At 41.2% G+C, this 25,977-nt stretch overlaps 1 protein-coding gene across 1 annotated transcript in view; it reads right to left on the minus strand.

Moving 5' to 3' along the window:
• Window positions 1–25,977, minus strand: part of LOC126109533 (uncharacterized) — an 80,007-nt gene that overhangs the window by 21,486 nt on the left and 32,544 nt on the right. Inside the window, exons 8-10 of the mRNA XM_049914552.1 lie at window positions 24,077–24,261; window positions 20,721–20,856; window positions 15,073–15,144 (exon numbers count right to left, since the gene is read on the minus strand). Of these exons, the coding sequence (XP_049770509.1) occupies window positions 15,073–15,144; window positions 20,721–20,856; window positions 24,077–24,261 (393 nt within the window). The remainder of the gene's footprint in view (window positions 1–15,072; window positions 15,145–20,720; window positions 20,857–24,076; window positions 24,262–25,977) is intronic.

Raw genomic sequence — 25,977 nt, forward strand, 5'->3', positions numbered from 1 at the left:
AGTTCATAACTGAGTGCTTGAAGTACCAATGTGCTTGTGGTTTACTGGTAATAACCATTTTCGCAGAAAGTGGCTGAAATATGAAGCAACACATGATAGATGGTAGACCACAGGTGAGCAACCAGGTGCCTGGGCCTGGCACTCAATTGGTTTCAATCTGGCCCGCATAAGAAATTTGTGGTGGTGGTGGTGGTGGTGGTGGTGGTGGTGGCACTTTAACTGTATCTTTATTTACCGGAACAAAACATGACCACACAATCAGTCATCCTAAGTGTCTTTACAAATACTTAAAAAATGCTTACCAATATTGTTTGTGAATTTACATACTAAATTTCAGACACTCATATGAGCTGTGTGTAGCCAAAAAGTGTGTAGTTACTTGATTGCTTGTCGACTGGAATTGTTTATCTTCACCGTAATTCATTTTTCTATCTTTCTTACATTAACATCAATAAATAATTCTTATTCACTGTGGAAACATTAGAAAAATGCATCTGCTGAAACTGAAGATAATTTATAATGCATTAGCTGCAAGCAAGAGCTTTTATGGGTTGTTTTTTCCACGATATTTCAAGACGCCTGGCATCCTACCTTCAGATGATTATATTTGTGTGTCATGAACATCATTTCTTTACTAATAGTGTTGCAGAACTGTAAAGCATAGCAAGTAAACAAACAGTGTTCATGACTTCAAAATAAATGACAATGTTTGAAGATGATGATGTCGTCGTCGTCTTCAGTCCTGAGACTGGTTTGATGCAGCTTTCCATGTTACTCTATCCTGTGCAAGCCTCTTCATCTCCCAGTACCTACTGCAACCTACATCCTTCTGAATCTGCTTAGTGTATTCATCTCTTGATATCCCTCTACGATTTTTACCCTCCACATGGCCCTCCAATACTAAAATGGTGATCACTCGATGTCTCAGAACATGTCCTACCAACCAATCCCTTCTTCTAATCAAGGTGTGCCACAAGCTCCTCTTCTCCCAAATTCTATTCAACACCTCCTCATTAGTTATGTGAGCTACCCATCTAATCTTCAGCATTCTTCTGTAGCACCACATTTCAAAAGCTTCCATTCTCTTCTTGTCTAAACTATTTATCGTCCACATTTCACTTCCATACATTGCTACACTCCATATAAATACTTTCAGAAACGACTTCCTGACACACAAATCTATACTCTATGTTAACAAATTTCTCTTATTCAGAAACGCTTCCCTTGCCATTGCCAGTCTACATTTTATATCCTCTCTACTTCGACCAGCATCAGTTATTTTGCTGCCCAAATAGCAGAACTCCTTTACTACTTAAAGTGTCACATTCCCTAATCTAATTCCCTCAGCATCACCCAACTTAATTCAGCTACATTCCATTATCCTTGTTTTGCTTTTGTTGATGTTCATCTTATATCCTCCTTTCAAGACACTGGCCATTCCGTTCAACTGCTCTTGCAAGTCCTTTGCTGTCTCTGATAGAATTGCAATGTCATCGGCAAACCTCAAAGTTTTTATTTCTTCTCCATGGATTTTAATACCCACTCCAAATTTTTCTTTTGTTTACTTCACTGCTTTCTCAATATACAGATTGAATAACGTCGGGGACAGGCTACAACCCTGTCTCTCTCCCTTCCCAACCACTGCTTCCCTCTCATGCCCCTCGACTCATAACTGCCATCTGGTTTCTGTACAAATAGTAAATAGCCTTTCGCTCCCTGTATTTTACCCCTGCCACCTTCAGAATTTGGAAGAGAGTATTCCAGTTAACATTGTCAAAAGCTTTCTCTAAGTCTACAAATGCTAGAAATATAGGTTTGCCTTCCCTTAATCTATTTTCTAAGATAAGTCCTAGGGTCAGTATTGCCTCACGTGTTCCAACATTTCTGCGAAATGCAAAGTGATCTTCGCCAAGGTCGGCTTCTACCAGTTTTTCCATTTGTCTGTAAATAATTTGCGTTAATATTTTGCAGCTGTGACTTATTAAACTGATCTGTGAACACCTGCTTTCTTTGGGATTGGAATTATTATATGGTCATAAGTAGTTCCAATGGAATGTTGTCTACTCCCGGGGCCTTGTTTCGACTCAGGTCTTTCAGTGCTCTGTCAAACTCTGCACGCAATATCTTATCTCCCATTTCATCGTCATCTACATCCTCTTCCATTTCCATAATGTTGCCCTGAAGTATATCGCCCTTGTATAAACACTATACATACTCCTTCCACCTTTCTGCTTTCCCTTCTTTGCTTAAAACTGGGTTTCCATCTGAGCTCTTGATATTCATGCAAGTGGTTCTCTTTTCTCCAAAGGTCTCTTTAATTTTCCTGTATGCAGTATCTATCTTACCCCTAGTGAGATAAGCCTCTGCATCCTTACATTTGTCCTCTAGCCATTCCTGCTTAGCCATTTTGCACTCCCTGTCAATCTCATTTTTGAGATGTTTGTATTCCTTTTTGCCTGCTTCATTTACTGCATTTTTATATTTTCTCCTTTCATCAATTAAATTCAATATTTCTTCTGTTACCCAAGGATTTCTACTAGCCCTCGTCTTTTTGCCTACTTGATCCTCTGCTGCCTTCACTACTTCATCCCTCAAAGCTACCCATTCTTCTTCTACTGTATTTCTTTCCCCCATTCCTGTCAATTGTTCCCTTATGCTCTCCCTGAAACACTGTACAACCTCTGGTTTAGTCAGTTTATCCAGGTCCCATCTCCTTAAATTCCCATCTTTCTGCAGTTACTTCAGTTTTAACCTACAGTTCATGACCAACTGATTGTGGTCAGAGTCCACATCTGCCCCTGGATATGTCTTACAATTTAAAACCTGGTTCCTAAATCTCTGTCTTACCATTATATAATCTATCTGATACCTTCTAGTATCTCCAGGATTCTTCCATGTATAAAACCTTTTATGATTCTTGAACCAAGAGTTAGCTATGATTATGTTATGCTCTGTGCAAAATTCTACAAGGCGGCTTCCTCTTTCATTCCTTCCCCCCCAATCCATATTCACCTACTATGTTTCCTTCTCTCCCTTTTCCTACTGACGAATTCCAGTCACCCATGACTATTAAATTTTCGTCTCCTTTCACTGCCTGAATAATTTCTTTTATCTCGTCATACATTTCATCAATTTCTTCATCTGCAGAGCTAGTTGGCATATAAACCTTTACTACTGTAGTAAGCATGGGCTTCGTGTCTATCTTGGCCACAATAATGTGTTCACTATGCTGTTGGTAGTAGCTTACCCACACTCCTATTTTTTTATTCATTATTAAACCTACCCCTGCATTACCCCTATTTGATTTTGTATTTATGACCCTGTATTCGCCTGGCCAAAAGTCTTTTTCTTCCTGCCACCGAACTTCACTAATTCCCACTATAACTTCAACCTATCCATTTCCCTTTTTAAATTTTCTAACCTATCTGCCCGATTAAGGGATCTGAAATTCCACACTCCTATCCGTAGAACGCCAAGTTTCTTTCTTCTGATAACAACGTCCTCTTGAGTAGCCCCCGCCCGGAGATCCGAATGGGGGACTATTTTACCTCCGGAACATTTTACCCAAGAGGGCGCCATCATTTAACCATACAGTAAAGCTGCATGCCCTCGGGAAAAATTACGGCTGTAATTTCCCCTTGCTTTCAGCCGTCCACAGTACCAGCACAGCAAGGCCGTTTTGGTTAGTGTTGCAGGGCCAGATTAGTCAATCATCCAGACTGTTGCTCCTGCAACTACTGAAAAGGCTGCTGCCCCTCTTCAGGAACCACACATTTGTCTGGCCTCTCAACAGATACCCCTCCATTGTGGTTGCACCTACGTACTGTAGGTGGAACCACAACGGAGGGGTATCTGTATTGCTGAGGCACGCAAGCCTCCCCACCAACGGCAAGGTCCATGGTTCATGGGGGTAGGTGCTTGAAGATGGGGTGAATATAGTTTATATGTGAATATAGTTTATATGTTTGAAGATAAGGTGAATATAAACTGTATGTACTCTCCAAAAAGAGTGTTTTGAGGCATAATTTCTGAAAGTGGAATGTCAGAAAAAAGAGAGCCAGTCCCATCAGTGTTACCTGACGCGCTTTAACATCGTTGACACTGTAGTTCTGATCTTAGCTCTTAGGAGTGGTGGTGTCATTTCATATGAAAAGGCAGCCCATGAGCTAAAGACAGTATGTAAATCACCAAAGTTTACCCATGCCTGTGGTAGACAATATAACCAAAGAGAACCCCTCTCTTATCAAAAAATCAGGCATTACATTCAGTTATGACCAGCTCTTACATCTACTGATTTCCAAAAAATTTCTTTTTCAAAAATATGTTTGCAAATTCATACACAGTGTCCAAAACTGAAACTAACACGTCATGGCACACATATTTCATATGACTGCTGCATAAAATGTGTGCAGTATGCAACATAAAAAAACAAATTTTATAGAGTATCACCATAAGATGACTATATTCACATACATTTCACATTAATTAAAAAAGGGCAGTTTTACATTTGTGACTTGCAAACAAACCTCTTCCAATCACTGTCTGCAACAACAGTTCACAATTCCTTTGCACAGGAACCACAATACATAAAAATTCATCAGAGAACACTGCAGAATGCGTAGAAACCACAACATATACTCTGTTTTATAATCCTAAATAATAATTATACAAGAAGAAAAACAATGTCATAAATCTCTTAACTGTACAAAAGAATGCCACGATAGGTGGATTACACTTAACAGCAGAAGGCAGAAAGAAGTGCCAGTTGAAAGTGTTCAGTTCACATGGTGCTAGGCATTTCACATTCCTGTGAATGTACTACTCTATTTAAATGTATCTATCTATTCCAATACATTATAGCTGTGAGCACAACAACAAACTACAATCCTTCATTCCTGAAACTGGAATGATTTTGTCCACAGTTCACAGATAAAAATATTAAAAATTCCTCAAAACTCAAATGAACTATTGTTACTTTACCATTTTGCTGGCTCTCCTTCATTACAGCAGTGGAGAGCAGGAACGCTTCTGTCTTATTTGTACATTTTCTTGCGATATATGTATAAAAATGTGTGCTGGCGTGCACATTAGTTCTTTTAAAAGTGGATCACTGTAGCGAATTTTATGCAATACTGTTACAGTTTTCTGAATAAAAATGAATTATGTTAGTTGCAATAACATTTACAGTTAACTTGAGGGCTCTGAGATGCATCTTCAGTATCTGGAAAGAAATAAAACATTTTTTCAAGAACTTTGGAAATCTTAAAAGTGCAGCCAATTTAAACGTTACCCATGTTAACAACTTTCAAACCAGATTCAAGCAGTCATTCTTCATTTCTTATAAACCAAACGTATATTGTTAAATTTATGTTTTGGCAAAATGTGTTTTCTTTTGTCGGAGTAACCAGTACCACCGCCTTTTTTGTATGCACAGTTCCCTTTATGCAGCACCTGATTTCTCCTTTTTTTAAGCAAAAATATTAAATCTATGAGTAACAATGACACAACAATACTATGACAGTCTTAAGATAGCCTTATTTCATAACAATCAAAGCAACAATGGGTTCCCTCCAATTTGTTAAGTGTAGAGGCCTTCTTTAAACTGAATATTAATTGTTTTAGGTTATTCTGCCAATGAACATGCGAAAGAAGTTTTCACGCACACATCTTGCAGCCACGTCCTTTGTTTTCATTGAATTCCATTTTTTAGACTTACAAAATAAATTGTACCAATTGTGAGCCGTTTTTAAGATACATTCTTCAACATTCAGTAGAAACCTACAGTATGCACTCTGGCCAGACAAGAGCAAAACTATAAAAGAGGTGACTGGTACCCACGAAAAGCAAACTCCCATATGGATATAATTTTAAATTTGCATGCAAACATGCTATAAATATGTGTTAATCAGGTGCTGGTCATATCAACAAGGAAATAAATTACCTGTAGCATTTTGTGGCACTACACACACACACACACACACACACACACACACACACACACACACACTTTTATAGGTGACTTTTCCCTAACTCTCACCATTTCCTAAACCTCACTAGCCTTTTCCTTCATCCCTCTTACTTTCCATTCAACCCTTCTGCCAGGAGAAGGAGCCACTGGCTCTGAAAACTTGCTTATTTCCATAACTTTTGTGTGTGTTTCCTCTTGCCACCACTTCGTGATTGGATTTTTTATCCATTCAGTTATATTTTGAAAAATTGTTTTCATTTCCCTGCCTACATGCACTCAGCTATCTGTCAAACCATCAACAACAGAAATTTGTAAACCAAAACAAACAGAAGTACATAATGTGAATACTGTGTCATTTTCATTTACATAACACATTTTTAGATAATTAAATTTCTGTTAATTTATATTCATACCACTGTATAAACTAGTTGCAGAAGGAAGAGGCAGTCACTGTTGGAGGAAACAAAGAAAAGGTCAACCCCAAGGGAGTACAGTCACCACTGCTTTTCCGCATTTACACAAAGGATCAGCCGAGACCTAATTCCTGCGAAAGTTCTTTATGTTCAGACAACCTTGCTTTGACGGTATCGGTAAATGACTGAAGAAGCAGAACAGGTGCTGCTCTGAGAACATTTCCTGATTACTATAACAAGAACTATCTGAAGCTAAACCCACACAAAACTTAGGTATGCAAGTCTCATCCACTAAACACATTGGCAGAAAGAAGCAGAGTTACCTTAGGCAGACCCCTCGCTCACTGGCAACACTGTTTTAGCACAAACCCAAGATGGCAGCCTAAAACATCACCATCTGGAAACACTGACAGTAGTCACCCTGATTACTATCAGATGATCTGTAGGCCTACTTCATCTATGAGCTAAGCAAGGGTGGCAATACAGTAAATATTGTAATGTTAGGAGACTTTAATATAAACACACTAAGCAACAGCCAGGAATGCAAAGGTTTACAAGACTGCATAAGACCCTATGATATTAAAGATCTACTTGGTCATGTGCCCACTAGAATAACCGAGTCAAGCAGCAGTTCCATAGATCATGTGATGACCAATTATGAAAATGTTTCGGCACAGACTGTAAACGGGCACATATCTGCTCATCTAGGACAATTATTAGTGATTGGTTGTCTTAATAAACTTAAACAAAACAAAAAATTTGAGAATAGAAGATTATTTTCTGAATACAACATCACCTTGCTAAAGAATACTCTGGGTCAAGAATGTTGGGAATCAGTTTATAGAGAAAGGGGTGTTGACAGCAAATGGGAAGTATTTTTAAAAATTTTAACTAGACATATTGATATTACTATCCCAGCAAAGAAGATGAATGTAAATAAAAATAAACCTCCAGTAGTCAAACGTGTAAAACTCAATGAAAAAACGAAAAGACTCAAAGAAGGAATGGAGTATATGTATAAGCTACACAGAGAAACCAGTCTTGATTCATATAAAGAGGATTATAAAAAATATAAATATGAGTATCGCAAGGAAGTAAGGAGAAGGAAAGTAGAATATATTAGTAAACAGATCCGAAATTCTGACTGTGTCTCAAAGTCGTGCTGGGCAGTAGTTAATGATATGAGGAACACTGAATCAAAAACTAAAATTAATAATATAGAGTTAAGTATACATAATGATAATTTTTCTGATCCTTATATAGTTAGCAATATATTTAATGATTACGTTATAGATGCTATTAAAAATGATACTTGCATGAAACAGGAGAGGCCGTTTAAATATGATAAGGAAAAGGAAAGGGACTCTTGTATGCTACCTACAGTAACCATCAAGGACCTAACAGAGCTAATTGACAGCCTAAAAAATAAAAGATCAGTTGGATGGGATGAATTCTCTCCTTTTATACTGAAAAAATGCAAGGGTGAGTTAGCCAGACCGTTAGTCCATCTAATAAATTGTGTACTTGAAGAAGGTGTGTTTCCGAAGAAACTGAAACTTGCTTTAGTTAAACGTTTATATAAAAAAGGGGAAAGAAAACAACCACAGAACTACAGACCAGTTGCCTTAACGTCAGTGTTTGGTAAATTAATTGAAAAAATAATGCTAGAAATCCTAATTGAGCACTATAATATGAATAACTTAATAGGAGATTTCCAACACGGCTTTAGAAGTGGTCGGAGCACCATATCTGCAGCAGTACAGTTTGTACACTGTCTGATGGAGAAAATAAATGAGGGATACGAAACGGCAGGAGTGTTTTTAGATCTTTCCAAAGCGTTTGACAGGGTCCATCATGGCGCTCTTTTAAGTAAACTTGCTTATAATGGTGTCAGTGGGAAACTTGCTTTAAATAGAATCTTACATTAAAGATAGACAACAATGCACAGAAGTTGTTTATGATAATGGAGAGGTAATTGCAAAAAGAAGATCAAAGATAAGGAACATAAATTTTGGTGTGCCACAAGGCTCTATCTTGGGCCCCTTCTTGTTTATTTGCTACGTGAATGATTTCCCAAAAGTATTAGACACCAGTCACCGTATTACTATGTATGCTGATGACACCTCTGGGGTTTGCTGGGCATGTAGTAATGATGACCTAAATTCAGTGGTACAGAATTTTGTTGAAAAAGCCCAAACACATTTTGAAAAAGAAAACCTGGGGGTCAATATTAACAAAACTAATTTAATTTATTTTAAGAAAAGTAGTTCAAATAAAAATACTGTTCTAAATGAGGACATTCAGGAAAATACCTGTTCAGAATGTAAATTTCTGGGGATATATATAGATGACAGACTTTCATGGAATCAGCAAATAGATCATGTCTGTAGTAAAATAACATAGTCTGTATTTACTAAGGAGATTAGTTCAATATTTAGATATCGAAGCAATAAAAATAGCGAATTTTGGGTTGGTGTATCCCCATCTATCTTATGGAATTGTATTGTGGGGTGGGTGTAGCCAATACAATATAAATTATGACTATCTATGCAGTATATATGTTTCAATCAATATTATTAGTGAAAAAGACAAAAAAGTGACAAACAGGAATATGGAAATCCATGATTACAATACAAGACAAAAATCAGACTTTCATATGGTGAGCAGACGATTGAATCTAACAACAAATACCCCATTCATTAAGGGAGCAATATTTTATAATTCTCTGCCAAACAACCTGAAACAGCTTTCTGGCAGAATTTCTAAAAACGAGTTAAAAAAATGGCTTGTATTGAAGTGCCCATACAGTATGGTGCTGACATGATTTGACCTCAGGAATGCTATATTAAATATACTTCAATGATATTTTACTTAGTAGCATGTAATCTATTTATATTGTGTATCAATAATCTGAATGTAATTATTATAACATTGCCCATGCATGCTAAATACATGCTTCGAGCTGTAAGATAAATAAATAAAAAAATAAAAAAATAAAAAAAGATAAATAAATAAATGACTGTTTCTTGTTTGGTGAATATGCCTGTCCAGTGTGGCACAAGTCCACCCACATGAGAAAAGCAAAGACAAACATTAATGAAACCACAATGCTAATTACTGGATACCTGGAACCAGTTCCCGTTGATAAATTGTACTGCACAGCAGGCATTTCTACTCGTGACGTACACTGGCAAGTAATCACAAATGCCAATAGGAAGAAAGACTAAGAAAATGAGTTTCACTCACCGCATCACAATGCCACACCTAGGTTGAAGTCTAGGAAGAGTCTTTTACAGTCAACATCTACAGTAAATTCAATCAGCTAAGAAATCCAGACAAAAACTTTGGGCATCCAAAATAGTCATCTTTAAGCTGAGGTATAGCCAACAGAAAGCTTATTTGCTGGACTAGATTTGGATTGGACTACATGGAGATCACTGAATACATTACAAATGGGCACTGGCAAATCTGAGGACAACCTAGTAAAATAATGATACTTGAAAGTGCCAACTCTGTGTAAATATGGAGAAGTACACACAACAAAAACCTATGCAATGTCTATGTGACCCTCATTCTTGTGAGTTTTAATCTTTACCTTGTCCAGAGTTACATGTTTCACAAATTCCTTTATTTTAGAAAGAAGGTATTGTGTAAAAGTGTAAGTAGCTTAGCAGTAGGAGGGCGCATCCTACTGGTCGTGGATGCTATGATTTGCAGGTAAAACCCATGGAATAGGGCACATAAAAAGAACAATTGCACCTTAGTAGACATACTTGCTGTCTGCACATTTAATTTTGCCATGCCATCACTACTTGGAGGTGTTTTGGACATCTCAGAGAAGATGAGTCATTAATTCCTGAAAAAACAAGGTCAGGAAAATCATTTGTTCATTCATTACTAAGTTGAATTTTGATCACTAGACATGTCAGATATATTTAGATACAAAGTGACACAATGACTTGGAAATTTGGCATATGTTTCATAACAATGCGATTCAGAAACTTTTATAAACTGACAGGGCATACACCAAGGATCAGTAATAAAACAGGAGCCAGTGGTCACAAGGGACATCCAGGGTTACTAAAAGATATTGCAGTTTTTTAGTCACATGTTACAAATGGACATCCAATATAGGAGATGCTCAAAGTTCCGTCCAGATGCATCGAGATATGGCCGATATCGATACTGCATTGAACAACACACCCTCTAAAAGATACGTGGTGTATCTAAGATACCCTGACGCCGCACCAATCCTGTCCACTAGGTCCTCTGGCAAATTATCAGACGTTTCATACACAAAGCCCTTCAGAGAGTCAGGAAAAATATCAACTGGGGACAGATCAGGTGATCGTGGTGGCCACACGACTTGCCCTTGCGAGCAAAGCAGTGGCCAGGAAAGGTTACCTGCAGATGTGCCCCCTCTCATCTGCTGAAATGCACAGGGACTCCATCGTGCTGGAATTTAATGCAGCGACAAATAGGTACAGATACACCATTCAGCATGTCCGGCAGAATCTCACAGAAAAACGAGATATGTGCGACCGTCAAATGGGCCAAGAGAATGTACAGCCCAATTAAATAGTGTCCGACGATGGCAGCTGACACGTTAAGGGTCAATTTGAATTTAGAGGCAAGTGTACATGTAGCCTGTGTTTTCACATTGCCCATGTATGCAGGTTGTGAAAGTCCATAACACCCTTAAGTGAGAACAGAGAATTGGTGAAGAGGACACCTGCTGTGAAGCTTCAGTGTGCAGCGGATTTCTGCAGAAACCACCACACAAATCCCATGTGCTTGTTGTAGTCCCCCCGTTGCAATGCCTGGATTTATTGGGAATGAAATAGATGCAGCCTTTCATCACGCACAGTGCAACAGGTGAAGGGTTGAGGATATCAGTGGCACGGATACACCTCGTGTACTTTGACAGCATACACTGCACCCAATCGAGAATACTTTCATCCACTGCAACTGTCCATTATGTTGTTGGTGATCAGCATCCAGCTTGCACACACAGAATGAGCCTGTTTCCCACGCACAATGCAGGGTTGCAAATAATGTGTGGCACAGTACCTTTTTATCAGGATAGATCACAAGATACAGTCCCACAGCTTTTTGTAGATTGCAATTGTCTTCATCATATATTAAATGTATGTCACCCATTTCACGGTACATGCAACTAGCTACATTACTCCCAACACTTCTACAGTGTGAATGGCGATGGTCTTTGAGTGCTCTGGTTGGTTGGTTTAAAGGCACGAGAAGGGACGAAACTATGAGGTCATCAGTCCCCTGTTCCTAATAAAACAGTGCCACAAGTTTGAGAATAAAACAAATGAAACATACAGCACAAAACTGAAAGAAAGGAAAAGCCACAAGAACAAAAGGACGGCAACAAACACTAAAAGGAACAAAAGAGGACAAGGAAACAGAGACAATAGAAACAGAAGATAGTAAAACATGAAAGCAGATTACAGAGGCTGGCCAAACATGAAAATAACAAGGGAAAGCCAGCCACTCTGCAACACATTAAAACCTCCACCCTAAAAGCACTAGGGTGGAAAAGACAGAGGGACAAAGGACATGCGCTAAAACTTACATATAAGTACAAAACTCACTCTCACGGATAAAACGTAAAACTAAAGCTGCTGTGGAGGCATTGTCACCCAACACCAAAGGCAGGGTCCTGGGAAAGTTAAAAGTCTGAAACAGAGCAGCTAAAACTGGGCAGTCCAACAAGAGGTGGACGACTGTCATTTGGGAGCCACAGCGACACTGAGGTGGGTCCTCGCAACGGAGAAGGTATCCATGCGTTAGCCACGTACGGCCAATGCCGAGCCGGCAGAGGACAACTGATTCCCTGCGAGAGGCCCGCATGGAAGACTTCCACACATTCATAGTCTCCTTAATGACACGCAGTTTGTTATGCGTGCTGTTATGCCATTCCGTCTCCCAAAGCCAGACAACACTGTGGTGTAAGACAGAATGCAGGTACGCTTCGGAGATGCCTATCTCCAGAAGCAGTTTCCGCATCACCTGTTTGGCCAGCCTGACGGCAAGATCGTTGCCAGGGATTCCGAAGTGTCCTGGGGTCCACACAAACACCACGGAGCGGCGGGACTGTTCCAGGGCATAAATGGACTCCTGAATGGATGCTACCACAGGGTGGCGAGGGTAGCACTGGTTGATAGGTTGTAGGCTGCTCAATGAGTCTGTACACAGGAGAAATGAATCGCCGGAGCATGAGCGGATGTACTGAAGAGCACGAGATACGGCCGCCAGCTATGCAGCGAAAACACTGCAGCCAACCAGCAAGGAGTGCTGCTCAACATGTCCTCCATGAACATAAGCAAAGCCTACGTGACCATCAGCCATTGAGCCGTCAGTGTAAACCACGTCAGAGCCCCAGAACACGTCAAGAATCGAAAAGTGACAGCAGAGAGCAGCGGGGTTAACAGAGTCCTTCGGGCCATGCAAAAGGTCCAGACAAAGCTGCGGCCGAGGAGTACACCATGGAGGCGTACATGAATGGACCACAAGTAGAGGTGGTACAGGGAAGGACTCCAGTTCGGAGAGAAGGGACCGCAAGCGAATCGCAATCTTTAGCCCGATCTGGGCCGCCGATGCGGGAGATGGACTGGCACGGGTCGGAAAAGCAGACAGTTATTCGGATGCGCAGGGGAACTATGAATGTGTGCTGCGTAACTGGCAAGCAGCTGCGCACATCTGATCAACAGTGTACGGACACCAGCCTCCATAAGTATGCTTGTCACCGGACTTGTCCTAAAAGCTCCTGCCGCCAATCTAACCCCACAGTGGTGCACCGAGTCGAGTAAATGCAATGCTGAAGGTGCTGTCGAACCATAAACCACACTCCCATAGTCAATTCGGGATTGGACAAGGGCTCTGTAGAGCTGCAGCAGCTTGCAGTGATCTGCACCCCAACTGGTGTTACTCAGGCAACGGAGGGCATTGAGCTGCTGCCATCACTTCCACTTAAGCTGACAAAGATAAGGGAGCCAAGCCAATTTAATGTCGAAAACCAGTCCTAGGAATTTGTGTGTCTCCACTACAGAGAGTGGATCATCATTAAGATAAAGTGTGGGTTCCGGATGAACTGTACGACGCCAACAAAAGTGCACGAGACACGACTTCACGGCTGAAAACTGGAAGCCGTGGGAGCACACGACTGCACCTTGTGGATGGCTCCCTGGAGGCACCACTCAGCAACAACAGTACTGGAGCAGCAGTACGAAATGCAGAAGTCACCTGCATACAGAGGAGGTGAGACGGAGGGCCCGACAGCTGCTGCTAGACCGTTAATGGCCACTAAAAATAGAGACACACTCAACACACACTGCGGGACTCCATTCTCCTGGATATGGATGGAACTATGGGAGTCACGAACTTGGACACGGAAAGTACAGATAGACAGGAAGTTTTGGATAAAAATTGGGGGTGGTCCCCAGAGACCCCACACATACCGCCGACATACCATACGTTTCAGCAGCTTACAAAGAACGTTGGTGAGGCTGATGGGCTGATAGCTATCCACATCAAGCGGGCTTTTACCGGGTTTGAGCACTGGAATGACGAGGTGGAAAAAACTGCCACAATTCCACTGGAGGATCACATCATGAGACTGGGAAGTCATCGAACATTCAATGAGGCAGTTTACACCTCAAAGTCACCTGCTGCCACAGATTTATTGCCTGAGCAGTCAATATACATTGTGTCTGAGGGTTGTGATGGGCGCCCGCAATCTCAGCATGTGACGCTGGAAGTACAGCGGGAAGACATATGGCCGAACTTACAGCACCGCATCGGGGGAGGGCATAGGGCTTTACATCACACCGGTAGACCATCACCTTGACCTTCTCGGGCAATGTACCACCCTCAAAGGCCAAGATGAAGGCACCGGTAGCAACCTGATTATCATTTGGACCCCGGTGGACACACCGGGCAAAATGTACACCTCGCCACTCTAAATTGGTGCACAGCTCATCGTCGGACTGCAAAAGGAGGTCTCTATGAAATATGATACCGTGGACCATATTTAACCTCTTATGGGGTGTGATGGTTACAGAAACATCGCCCGGCTTGTCACAAGTGAGTAACTCCCATGACTGAGCAGAGGATGCTTTTTTGATCAAGACTGACCCAGATCTCATTTTGGACAAGCCCACCACCTCCCCAAACTTGTCCTCTAAATGCTCAAAAAAAAACTGGCTTCATTGTCATGAAAGTTTCCCCATCAGCTCTCGAACATACAAGGTACCGAGGCGAATAAGATCCGCTGCCATCCTTAGGCTGACGTTCCTCTCATGGTGTGGCCAGGGAGGGGAACGATTTGGGGTCGTACTTCTGTGCATTGAATTGAGCTTGTGATCACTTTGAGACTGCTGGTGTATCACCACCAGTAAGAGATGATGGACTACGCTTCATCATGTGTCATCTGCCCCGATGCTACCCACTCCGACCAGGGGCCCTCACCACGGGTGCCACCCAGCTGCAGCTAAGGCCAGCTGGCAGGATGCCCTTTGCCAGGAGTCCAGATGCCCCAGGGGAATGGGCATCTACCCCTTGGCATACGTGGGGAGTTAATGGCGCAGGCATCAGCAGAGCGATCCCTGTGTGGGCAGGGGGCTACAACCAACAGGGTACATGGCGGCCCCACCGCAATGGACTGGCTACCGTGCTGGATATCAGGCGCAACCAAGAAAACAAGTCCTCCACCACCACCACCACCACCACCACCACCACCACCTGCATAGAAAATTATACTTCACAGTTGATGGAAAGATATGCACCCAGGAGGGTGACCTCGCCCAACAGTTTGAGAATCATGTAAGGCGCCCTTCCCCAATTGGCTCTTTCTTTGGGAAAATTTTGAAAAATGGAGGTCAAACCCTACAGGGGACCATCACAAAGACCGAAACTTGCGAGACTCCTTTTAGTCACCTCTTACGACAGGCAGGAATATGTCGGGCCTATTCTAACCCCCAGACCTGCAGGTGGACTATAGTAGAGTATTGCTGTGCAGTATGGGATCTTTACCACAGTGGATTGACAGAAGACATAAAAAAACAAGTCCAAAGATGGGCAGCTCATTTTGTATCATCGCGAAATAGGTGACAGTGTGTCACAGATGTGATACACGAGGTGGGGTAAGAGACATTAATACAAAGGCATTTTTCACTGCTTCAAGGTCATTTTTACAAAATATCAAACTTCAGTGTTCTCCTCCAAACAGGGAAACATTTCACTGACACCCACATACATGGAAGCAACCACCACCACCGCCACCACTTACATGTCCAGTGTCCCCACATGCTGTCCGAGAGTGAAAAGTAATAGACAAAGCGCAAAAGTGGTTTGAGGAACCCTCTGCCAGGCACTTGTGTGTGAACTGCAGAGTAGTCATTTAGTTGTAGATGATGCAGTGGGAAGGATCCAGATGGCCTGGGGTTAGCCACTGAAATCAAGCATGTGCTCATTGTATGTTGTGGCAAGGTGAGTCCTCTTTTAATCTTTGTCACAGTTTAGCTGTGGCCATTCATTCCAGTGGACAACTATACGGTTTTCATACAGATATAAAAAGCTGAGTAATGTTTTCAGGAGAACTGGTAAATGACACTGCTGCTTTCACATGTGACCCTGTTGCTAGGGGGTAAGAACTGCTGTGTGCATGGCTTGGGCTGGTCTGGTGGTTGGGTCTTCCATGGGGCTGTGATTTCTGCAGCAAGGGGCTGGGAGTGGGATTGGCATTAGGCTGGACTAAAACGATGTATAATTTGGGTGGATGATGGAACACCGCTTTAGGAGGGTGGGAAGATCTTGGGTAGGATGCTCCTATTTCCACACACGATGACAGATAAAGCCATGGTGAAGTGTATGGTTTAGTTTATCCAGTCCATGATAGCTGTATAAATGGAGATAATGCTGGTGATTAGTGGATTTAACGTGGGTAGAGGTTGAGTGGAGCCACTGTAGAGGTAGAGGTCAACATCCAGGAAAGTGGCATATTGGATTGAGGAGGACCAGGTGAATTGGATGGGAGAGAAGGTGTTGAGTTTGTGGAAGAATGAGGATTGGATGTCATGGCCCTGAATCCAGATCACAAAGATACAATCATGATATTTAACCAGCCTAGGGGCTTGGGGTTTTGGAAACTAGGAAGATTTCCTTTAGATGGGCATAAAAATGTTTACATTGGAGGGTACCATATAAAGTGCCCATGGACATGCCACGAATTTATCTGTATACCTTCCCTTTTAAGAGGAAGTAGTTATGTGTGAGGATATAGTTGGTAGGGTGTATTAGGAACGAGGTAGTGGGTTTGTCGTACGAAGGACGTTGGTGGAGGTACTGTTCGATAGCAGTGAGGTCACAGTATGAGGGATGTTTGAGTGCAGGGAAGTGGCATCAACAGGTATCTAGGAGGGAAAGGGGATGAGAGTGATTGATAGGTGGTGAAAGATGTGGTTGGTATTTTTGATATAGGAGGCTAGGTTTCAGGCAATAGGTTGGAGGCGTTTGTCAAGAAGAGCAGGAATTCGTTCAGTAGGATGCAATAACCGCAAAAATGGGGCGCCCAAGACTACTCTGTGTGTGTGTGTGTGTGTGTGTGTGTGTGTGTGTGTGTGTGTGTGTGTGTGTGTGTGCATTTTGGGGAGGATTTGGAAGGTGGGTGTGCTGGGTGTTTTAGTGAGGAGATAGATGTACTTGAGGGAGAGGTTCTGGTATGAAGGTTACATTGCACTTCTGGGGTGGGATCACTATGGCAGAGCTCATAGGTTAAGAAGTCAGGCAATTCCGGCAAGTCTTGGCAGGTAGTTGCTGTGATCCATCATGACAGTAGTGGAGCCTTTGTCTGCAGGGAAGATGATTAACTCAGAATCTGTTTTGATGATGTGAATTGCTGTCTTTTCTTCTGCTGAGAAGTTTGTGTTCTCAGGAAAAGACCTAGGGAAGGATGGCAAGGGCAAGTTGGAGGCAAAGAATTCCTGGAAAGTGACAGAGTGGTTAGGTGGGAGTGGGGAAGAATAGATCTTTGGTAAGTCCAGTATGGTTTAACTCGGGTGTGGGGATGAAAACATATTTGGGCAGCACTGAGGTTCTTGGGGGAAACGTTAACAACAATGTTTTGGGTTCTGGATTTAGTGGAGTGCTGCGATGGAGTTTTGGACGATGTGGCAAATTGAGAAGGTCAGCTTGGCAGTGTGTGTGCTATTAGGAGATTACTGGGGGAAGATCAGGTGTTCTTGGGTAGTGGTACTCCAAGACAGGAGTAAGATATCAAAAATCAACAAGGACTATTTATTGAGGTGGTATCTGGAATGGTGCTGCAGTGCTGGATGGCAAAGGTTACAAATCTGGAGTAGAAATAGAAGTTTATTGTCTCATAACATACAATTTCAAGCCATTGACTTAGAAGCACAGGAGACTCGTCAAAACACGAACTCATTTACGATTTTCCTTATAATACCAGTAATACAATATACAGTACTGAATTATTACTTAAGCAATTAATAATTTTTCTTAAAAGTAACAAACTTTTAAGATTAGCAGTCATAAGTACTTGCTCTCTCTCTCTCCTGCTCAAATTTTCAGGTTGTCATTTATGAATAGTAACACTTCTGCACTAGTTCCTCATTTAAGGATTTTTTCAGTGTTTCTAAATTTATGCTGAACAATTCTCTTCCTTTCACTTTGTTATAAATTTTCATACCCATATAATGTGGAGTTTGAGCATGAAGTTTTAAATGGTGGGTGGGCAGCATAAAATTATTTTGATTTCTGGTGTTGTAATCATGTTGAAAATGATTTGCTACAAATAAATCAGGGTTACTGTGTACAAAGATAATCAGCTCATAAGTATAGTGAGGGAACACTTAATATACTCAGATTTTTTGGGAGTGGGCGACATGATTTTCTTCACCCTACATTGTGCATATTTCTAATTATGTTTCCTGAAGTTTTAAAATTCGACACATATGGTTTGAGTTACCCCAAAATACAATTCCACAACTTATTACTGACTCAAAGTAGCTGTGATATATTAGCTGGTAGCATTGTACAATATTCTCATTGCATATGTTAGGCTATTTAATTTATTTTCAAGGTACTGTATGTGTGACCCCCAGGATAGATTTTTATCTAGTTGCATTCCTAGGAATTTCACATTTCTGGTTTCTGTGACTGACCTGAATATCATTTAATTTTGCTTGTTTTGTTTTAAATTGCATTAACTGAGTCTTTTCCATGTTTAATTTTAACCCATTTAAATCAAACCAGGTATCTAAGTTTTCTAAAGTATTTAATACAGTTTGTGGAATTTAATCTGTAATGTTACTTTCAATGATTAAAGATGTGTCATCTGCAAATAAAACTGAGTGACACTCAATATTAAGTGGCAGATCATTTATATAAAACAAAAACAGAATGGGACCTAGGACAGAACCTTGGGGGGTACTGAATGTGAAATGGAGATGATGTATATGTTAATAGGTTTGCACAGTAACAGCATCTTATGGATAAAGCAAATTTCTGGGATGCCTGTGGCATGAAGATGTGTTCCTTCATTTCCAGATTTGTGAGGAATAGGGACTGCAGAATCTGAAAAGGATGAAGATTGTTGCAAAAGGATGGGTGGAATCCAGAAAAGAGAATTTTTATGGTTAGGCTGTTGGTAGGGATCCCATGGCTTATGTAGAATTTAAGGAACATGGAAATGTATACGTTCTTCAACTAATGCAGATCCATTTGGGTTGGGACAGTGCTTGGAAAGCATGAGGTCACATGGGTAACAGACAAAAGAAAGCATTAGGTAGTTGTAAAGGGAACGGGATAAGAAGGGACAAGTTTGGGGAGTGAAAAGGATGCACAAAATTGTGTCAAGAGCACTGGTGGAGAAATGGTCCGTAAAATAGTGTACGATGCAGTCAAAGTGTCTGCGACTGATGCTACAAAACATCACAAAAGTCATGCATGGCCACCTTGGTGAGGACAGGTGAAGCCTGTGTGTCACAAAGGGTAAGAGAAAAAACTTACGAAAAGATGTGGCCAGATAACACAGGAGAGGCCAAGGGCAGATAAGGTTTTGGATGGAAGGAAGCCACTAGGCACTGTAAATATAGTAAGCAAAGTTCTGGTAGAATGTAAATAATTTAAGAGGAAAGGCGGTCACTCACGGGATATTGGAAGTATTGAGTCATCAGAGCACAAGAACACACACCTCTAGCAAAATAAATAAGATAAATCAAACAATTGAGACTCCAACTTGGAATATCAACAATATTAGGCAAAGAAGATATTCTCGTAGGAGCTGACACTGGTAACGGTCATGTGCACTTGAGGTGTGTTTGCTTCTGTGAATGTGTGTGCATTTTCTTTTTGGAAGAAGGCGTAGGACGAAAGCTACAATGTGTAAGTCATCTGTTGAGCGTGTCTGAAACTCAACAGGTCATCTTTATGGTGACTAGCAGCAATATATCCTTTTCCTAATATTGTTAAATATGAGAAATGTTTGATAGTGGCTACATTCATAATGTCGCTGCAATAAAATGCTTCCCAAATCAATGTGGGAGAAAGCTTTTAATGTAGCACCATACAGTCCAGGTTACACTACTATCTATTTTCATGGCACTAAGTGTCCCCTGACATGAAAATTTTTTTAAATGATTGTGAAGTGAAGACCCCAGTATACAACTTGCTTAATGGACTGCTGGTAACCAACTATTACGAGGGGATTCCGAGGCTGAGGAAGATTTAACAAGCCTAAATAATGGCAGTGATTGTGTAAAGAAATAAAAGTACGCTATTGCAACATGTTTCTGCTAGTGAAATATTTTTCTGGGATTTATTAAAGACAAACTGTCAGTATGCTGGATTACCCTCATTTTGTCCTCTCAGCTCAATTCACATTAAAACACCATATTACACTATTAACCGAGCAATCCTTACCAAGCAAAACTGAGTTTAAGGCAATATGCAACCTCTGCAAATCCATCCCAGAAAGTGTTACAAACATCACACAAGACCCAGCTTCTATAGCAATGTGCTGCAGAAAATGCACCTCAAAGTAGGATTCATTACATGATCAGATCTGATCAATTAAGCATGTTAAATTTAATTTTAACTTCCCATTCAATCTGTTTTCCGTACTTCTGTTATGACACAACCAGAAGTATGTTCAGTAACAACCACAAGTACTTTAAGTTGTGTGTTCCAACAACAAGTAACACATAAAGCACACCACCATCCAAAAAGGCAGACGGATGGATGGATGGATGGATGGATAGAGACAGAAATTAAAGGGAGGAATACCATTAGAGTCCCACGACTTCAACATCTGGACGGAGATTGGCGAAGCTCTCGAGGGCGTGCCGCGTCACTCCACAGCCCGTCAGGTCCAAATAGCGCAGAGTGTCCACGTGAACCAGATAGTCCACACTCACGTCTGTCACATCAGAGAACCTGCAAAGAAGGGCCACGGATAAAGCAACTCCCATTCTAAGTACACCACCGTCTACAGAAAAGATACAATCGTCGTAGATGACTCTGGTACCGGGAGAGTAAGCAAAGGTTTCAATGTAATCTAATACTTTATTTACACTGAGGTGACGAAAGTCGCAGGATACATTCTAATACAGAGTCGGACCTCCTTTTGCCCAACATAGCGCAGCAGTTCGACGTGGCACGGACTCAAAGTCATTGGAAAGTCCCCTTCAGAACAGAGAGCCATGCTGCCTCTACAGCTGTCCATAGTTGCAAAAGAGTTGTTGGCGCAGGATTTCATGCACTAGCAGTTGTCTCTATGTCCCATAAATGCTCACCGCGATTTGTGTCAAGCGAACTGGTTGGCCATTGATTAGCTCAAATTGTCCAGAGTCTCCTTCAAACTGGTCATGAACAATTGTGGCCCATTGCTAATTCCGTCATTGTTTGGGAACACGAAGTCCACGAACTGCAGCAAATGATGTCCACGGAGTCAAACGTAACTGTTTCCAGCTGATGATCAGTCCAGTTGTACGGGAGGACCCGGGCCACCCTGTGTAAATGAAGTCCACACGATTACGGAGCCACCACTAGCTCGCAAAGCTGCCTTCTTAACAACTGTGGTTCACAGCTTTGTGAGGTCTGACACACACCAGCTCATACCAACTGAAATCTGGACTCGCCTGACCGGCCCACAGTTTACCAGTAATCTAGGGTCCGAGCGATACGGTCACGAGCCCAGAGCGTCTCGGCACATGATGTCGTGCTGTCAGTCGCATCGGTCTTCTGCTGCCACTGCCCATCAACATCAAATTTTGCTGCACTGTCCTAACAGATACATTCATTGTATGTGGCACACTGATTTCTGGTGTTATTTTCTGCAGTGCTGCTTGTCTGTTAGTACTAACTACTCTGTGCAAATGCTGCTGCCCTGTCATTACACGAGGGCCGTCCGCACTGCGTTGTCTGTAGTGAGAGTTAATGCTTGAAATTTGCTACTCTTGGTACACACTTGACACTGGGGATCTCAAAATATTCAATTCCTTAATTTCCAAAATGGAATGTCCCACATTCCTAGCCCCTACTACCATTCCGCGTTCAAAATCTGTTAATTCCCAGGGTGGCAATAATTGTGTCGGAAACCTTTTCGCACGACTCACTTGAGCACAAATGACATCTGCAAATGCACTACCCTTTTATACCTCGTGTATGTGATACTACCACCACTTGGGTGTATCCATATCACTGACCCATGGCTTGTCACCTTAGTGTATTTCCTACGGTTCATTACTATGCCACTTTGTTGTTTCAAGTGCTGGAAAATGCTTTTCAGTGGGCATCTAACATCAATTTTATTGCTATATTTTGGCAGTATTTTAACATTTGACATGTACAACAGCTAATAAGAAATATACTAATGCTATTTTCTCATAATGACATCCACTTTTAATGCAAGAATAAATCCTTTCTGTGCTGCTAGCTACATAAGCAAGATGAGACACACACATAATGGCCACTGTGTTGTGTTGTTCACAAAGTTGTTACAAGAGGGAATTTCTATCACAATTTAAATGAATTTTTGACTAAGGACAGCATGAAGGAAAAGATAGACTGCTATTTACCGTAAAGATGACAGGCACAATTAAAAGACACTTACACACAAGTTTTCAGCCACAGCCTTCATCAGAAAGAGAAAAGAAAGAGAAAAACATGCCATTTGTATAAGTTAGCCAACTCACGCACACGAGACTGCAAACTCTGGCAGCTCAGGCCAGAATGCAACTGTCACAGAGAATGGAAGCAGCAATCTGAAAGGGAAGGGAAAGGGATAGTTTACAGCTGGGAGAGAGAAGAGTGCTATATAGTGGAGTATGCAGGGATTAGACAGCCAACAGGTGCTGTGTTGGGTGGTTATGGGCCAGGAAGGCAGGGAAAATTTAGTGAAGGAAGAGAGAAGCAATGAAGGGAAAGATGGGTGGATGCATTGGCAGAGGGTGGGAGACGACAATGGGGAGAAGATAAGACAGAGGGAGTCGAAGCTGCTGTGTGGAGGGTGTGGGGACAGTATGTTACCATAGGTTGGGACTGGGATAATTAAGGAAGCAGCAAATGTGTTTTAAGGTTAACTCCTAACTGTGCAGTTCAGAATGTGGTCCAAGCTGCTGGAATTGGCAGTCATTTTGTGTGTGTGTGTGTGTGTGTGTGTGTGTGTGTGTGTGTGTGTGTGTGTGTGTGTGTGTGTTTTTCTGATGAACAGTGCTTATGCGTGTCAATTGTGCCTGACTGCAACTTAACATGTCATCTTTATGGTGAGTAGAAATCTTAATATTCTAACCTAGATTTTCCAATGTTATATTGGGAAGCGTACATGTATTTTCTGTAGGTGTTCTGAGCGCTCTGTTGGAACTGCGTTTAAATATAAATGTGGTCAATGAACTAAAATTTGATTTAAATGACTTAGCCACAAACCTGAAGACACCTCACTGATTGAAGAGTGTTAATTAATGCAACTGAAAAAACTAATAAATTATGAGACAGAAAGGCCGATCTATACATACATTCTTTCGAAATTGACAGTTCCTTACTTGGGGAGCAAAGAGATGCAGACTGAAGGAGGTTAAAAAAGATAGTATAGGTATGTCACTCAGATCTTAAGAGAAGAAAAATGTACCAGTCACCAGGGAAATGTTTTACAGACTCTCTATTGTAACTAGAGAAAACATTACTTAATCTGCACCCATAATTATCTCATTTTAAAGCTAGTTTATTACTAATGTGCCATTTCTATCATTGTATTTCTGTTTGGCACAAATAGCCACCATTTTTGGAGTTTGGGAAGCTCAGTTATACTGAACTTAACAAAATCTGTGTGAAGTACCCAAGAACAGACTTCAAACAGAACTGTGGAGGAAAAGTAGATTAAATTCAGAGGCATTGTACAATAAGCCTCAGACAAGTACACGCTGAGTAAAGTTGCGAGAGAAAGACTGATCACTGTACAAAAGCCGCATTAGAAAGTTACTACAAAAGCAAAGATAGCTTGACCACAGATTAAAGGGACATCAAAACCTAACTGGCAAAACCTGGAAACAAAATCAAACCATGCAACCATGTTAAATTTGCTGTCACACAGTTTCAATAACTGAGAATAGCCTGCACTCCACAGCAAAGGTGACAACACTTTGCACAACGTACTGACCCACGGGCGACGAGCTTCCGGAGGCGCGGGTTGTGCTCGTTCTGGCCACAGCCCATCCTGCGGAGGATGGCTGCGCCCCACGGGGAGTGGGGGCCCTTCCCCAGTAAGCAGATCCCCGTGTCCGACACGGAGGACACCATCAGAGTCCGGAACCACTGCATGAACTCCAGTCCCAGGTGCTGGCCCTGCAACAAATGAACGCCTGCAGTGGCAAATGGAGGGTGGGAGAGGGAGGAGGAAAGCAACAAGTTATCTACAATTTATAGAAACCAAAGCCTAAGGCTGTCAAAAGGAAGTAATTAGTGAAAAGGCAGTGTGTTTTAGCCTATTCCCAATATTATTCAATATGTACATAGAGCCAGCACTAAAATAAACCAGAGAGGAATTTCAAAATGGGGAATCACTAAAAAATTTCAGGTTTGCTGATGACACTATTTTTGTCAGTGTTCAAGCACTTGGGAAAGCAAGTGACCGGAATGGACAGTGTCATGAAAAATAGTTATAAACAAACACCTACAAAAGTAAAACATGGATAACATAATGTAGCGTAATTAAACTGGGCAATGCTGTGGGAATCAGATTAGGAACTGAGACATGACAGACGAATTTTACTATATGTGCAGCAAAGTAACTGAGTCGCAGAACTGTGTTTATAACACATGTCTTAGACCTTACATCGATCATTTTTACTGTTGCTTACCTCATGGCTACGCCACAGCATTTATATATGTCATTTTATTGTTGATTAATCCTCATAACTGTTTCTTTATTCACACAATATGAATGTAATTTTGTGTGTTTCTTTTGCTGTGCATTTGACTTTTATGTACTGGCTGTAATATATCCTGGGAAAAACAAATATGTGGTGAGTGAAAAAGGACTATACAACTTCGATATGATATAGAAACTTATTGAGATAAATTACAGAATTTGTAGATGTGTCATTTTGTAGAAAACAACCTCAAGTTTGATTCACATAGTGCACCACTGCCCTATTCCGCCACTAGTTCTATGTTTCCGTGACAATTGCTACCCAGGTCAGTGGACTGGCCACGAAGGGCCAGTTGAATTGCCACCTCGCTCCCCTGACTACACCACTTTATTTCTTTCTCTGGTGTTTCATTAAAGACCAGACGTATGTTCCTCCCCTACCAAACAATTTAGCTGACATGACAAATCAAATCTCAGCCACCACTGCCAATTTGCTCCAATGTGTGTGGGAAGAAATTGGTTACCAATGGGATGTCTGGGCATGAGAAATGATAATCACATTGAACCAAAATTACAGTTGACACTTATGTGAAACTTGAGGTTGCTTGCAACAAAACATCTACCAATTTTGTAAGTTCTCAATAAATTTCTATATCATTCCAAAGGTGTAAAGTCCTTTTTGACTTACCCTGTGTTTTAACATGTAACATAAATGAAGGCATCAGGTGGTCTTTCTAAGTGTAATCTGATCAATGATCAGGTCATAATGAAAAATGTCCATTTCTGGGAATTTTTTGAAAACTGCCTACTTGAAAGCAGTGAAAAATTCGACCCAGGGGGTCTCAAAGATCAGTCGCAAACATCACGCCATTATGTAGCAGCCACTTGCATAAGATCTAAACAAGTACCACTTTCATAACACTATATTTACATAATTTATTGCATTAAAATAACACACAAACTCATGAGGGCAACTATTAGCAACAATTAATACGTAAAACTGTCATTTTTCAAAATAAGTGTTCAAAAGATCACGCTTTATCATATTGTTCTTATTTCTCGGCCACTAAGTGCGACATATGGAAATGATGCTTACAAGCGCTACTAGTGCCAACAAAGTGCATTTTGTAAATAAAGTTAATGTTATATCTTTTGTCAAATAACAACTAATTAAGTTAAGACAGGTCCCA

The sequence above is a fragment of the Schistocerca cancellata genome, chromosome 12 (genome assembly GCF_023864275.1).
Source record: "Schistocerca cancellata isolate TAMUIC-IGC-003103 chromosome 12, iqSchCanc2.1, whole genome shotgun sequence".
NCBI classification, from domain to species: Eukaryota; Metazoa; Arthropoda; class Insecta; order Orthoptera; family Acrididae; genus Schistocerca; species Schistocerca cancellata.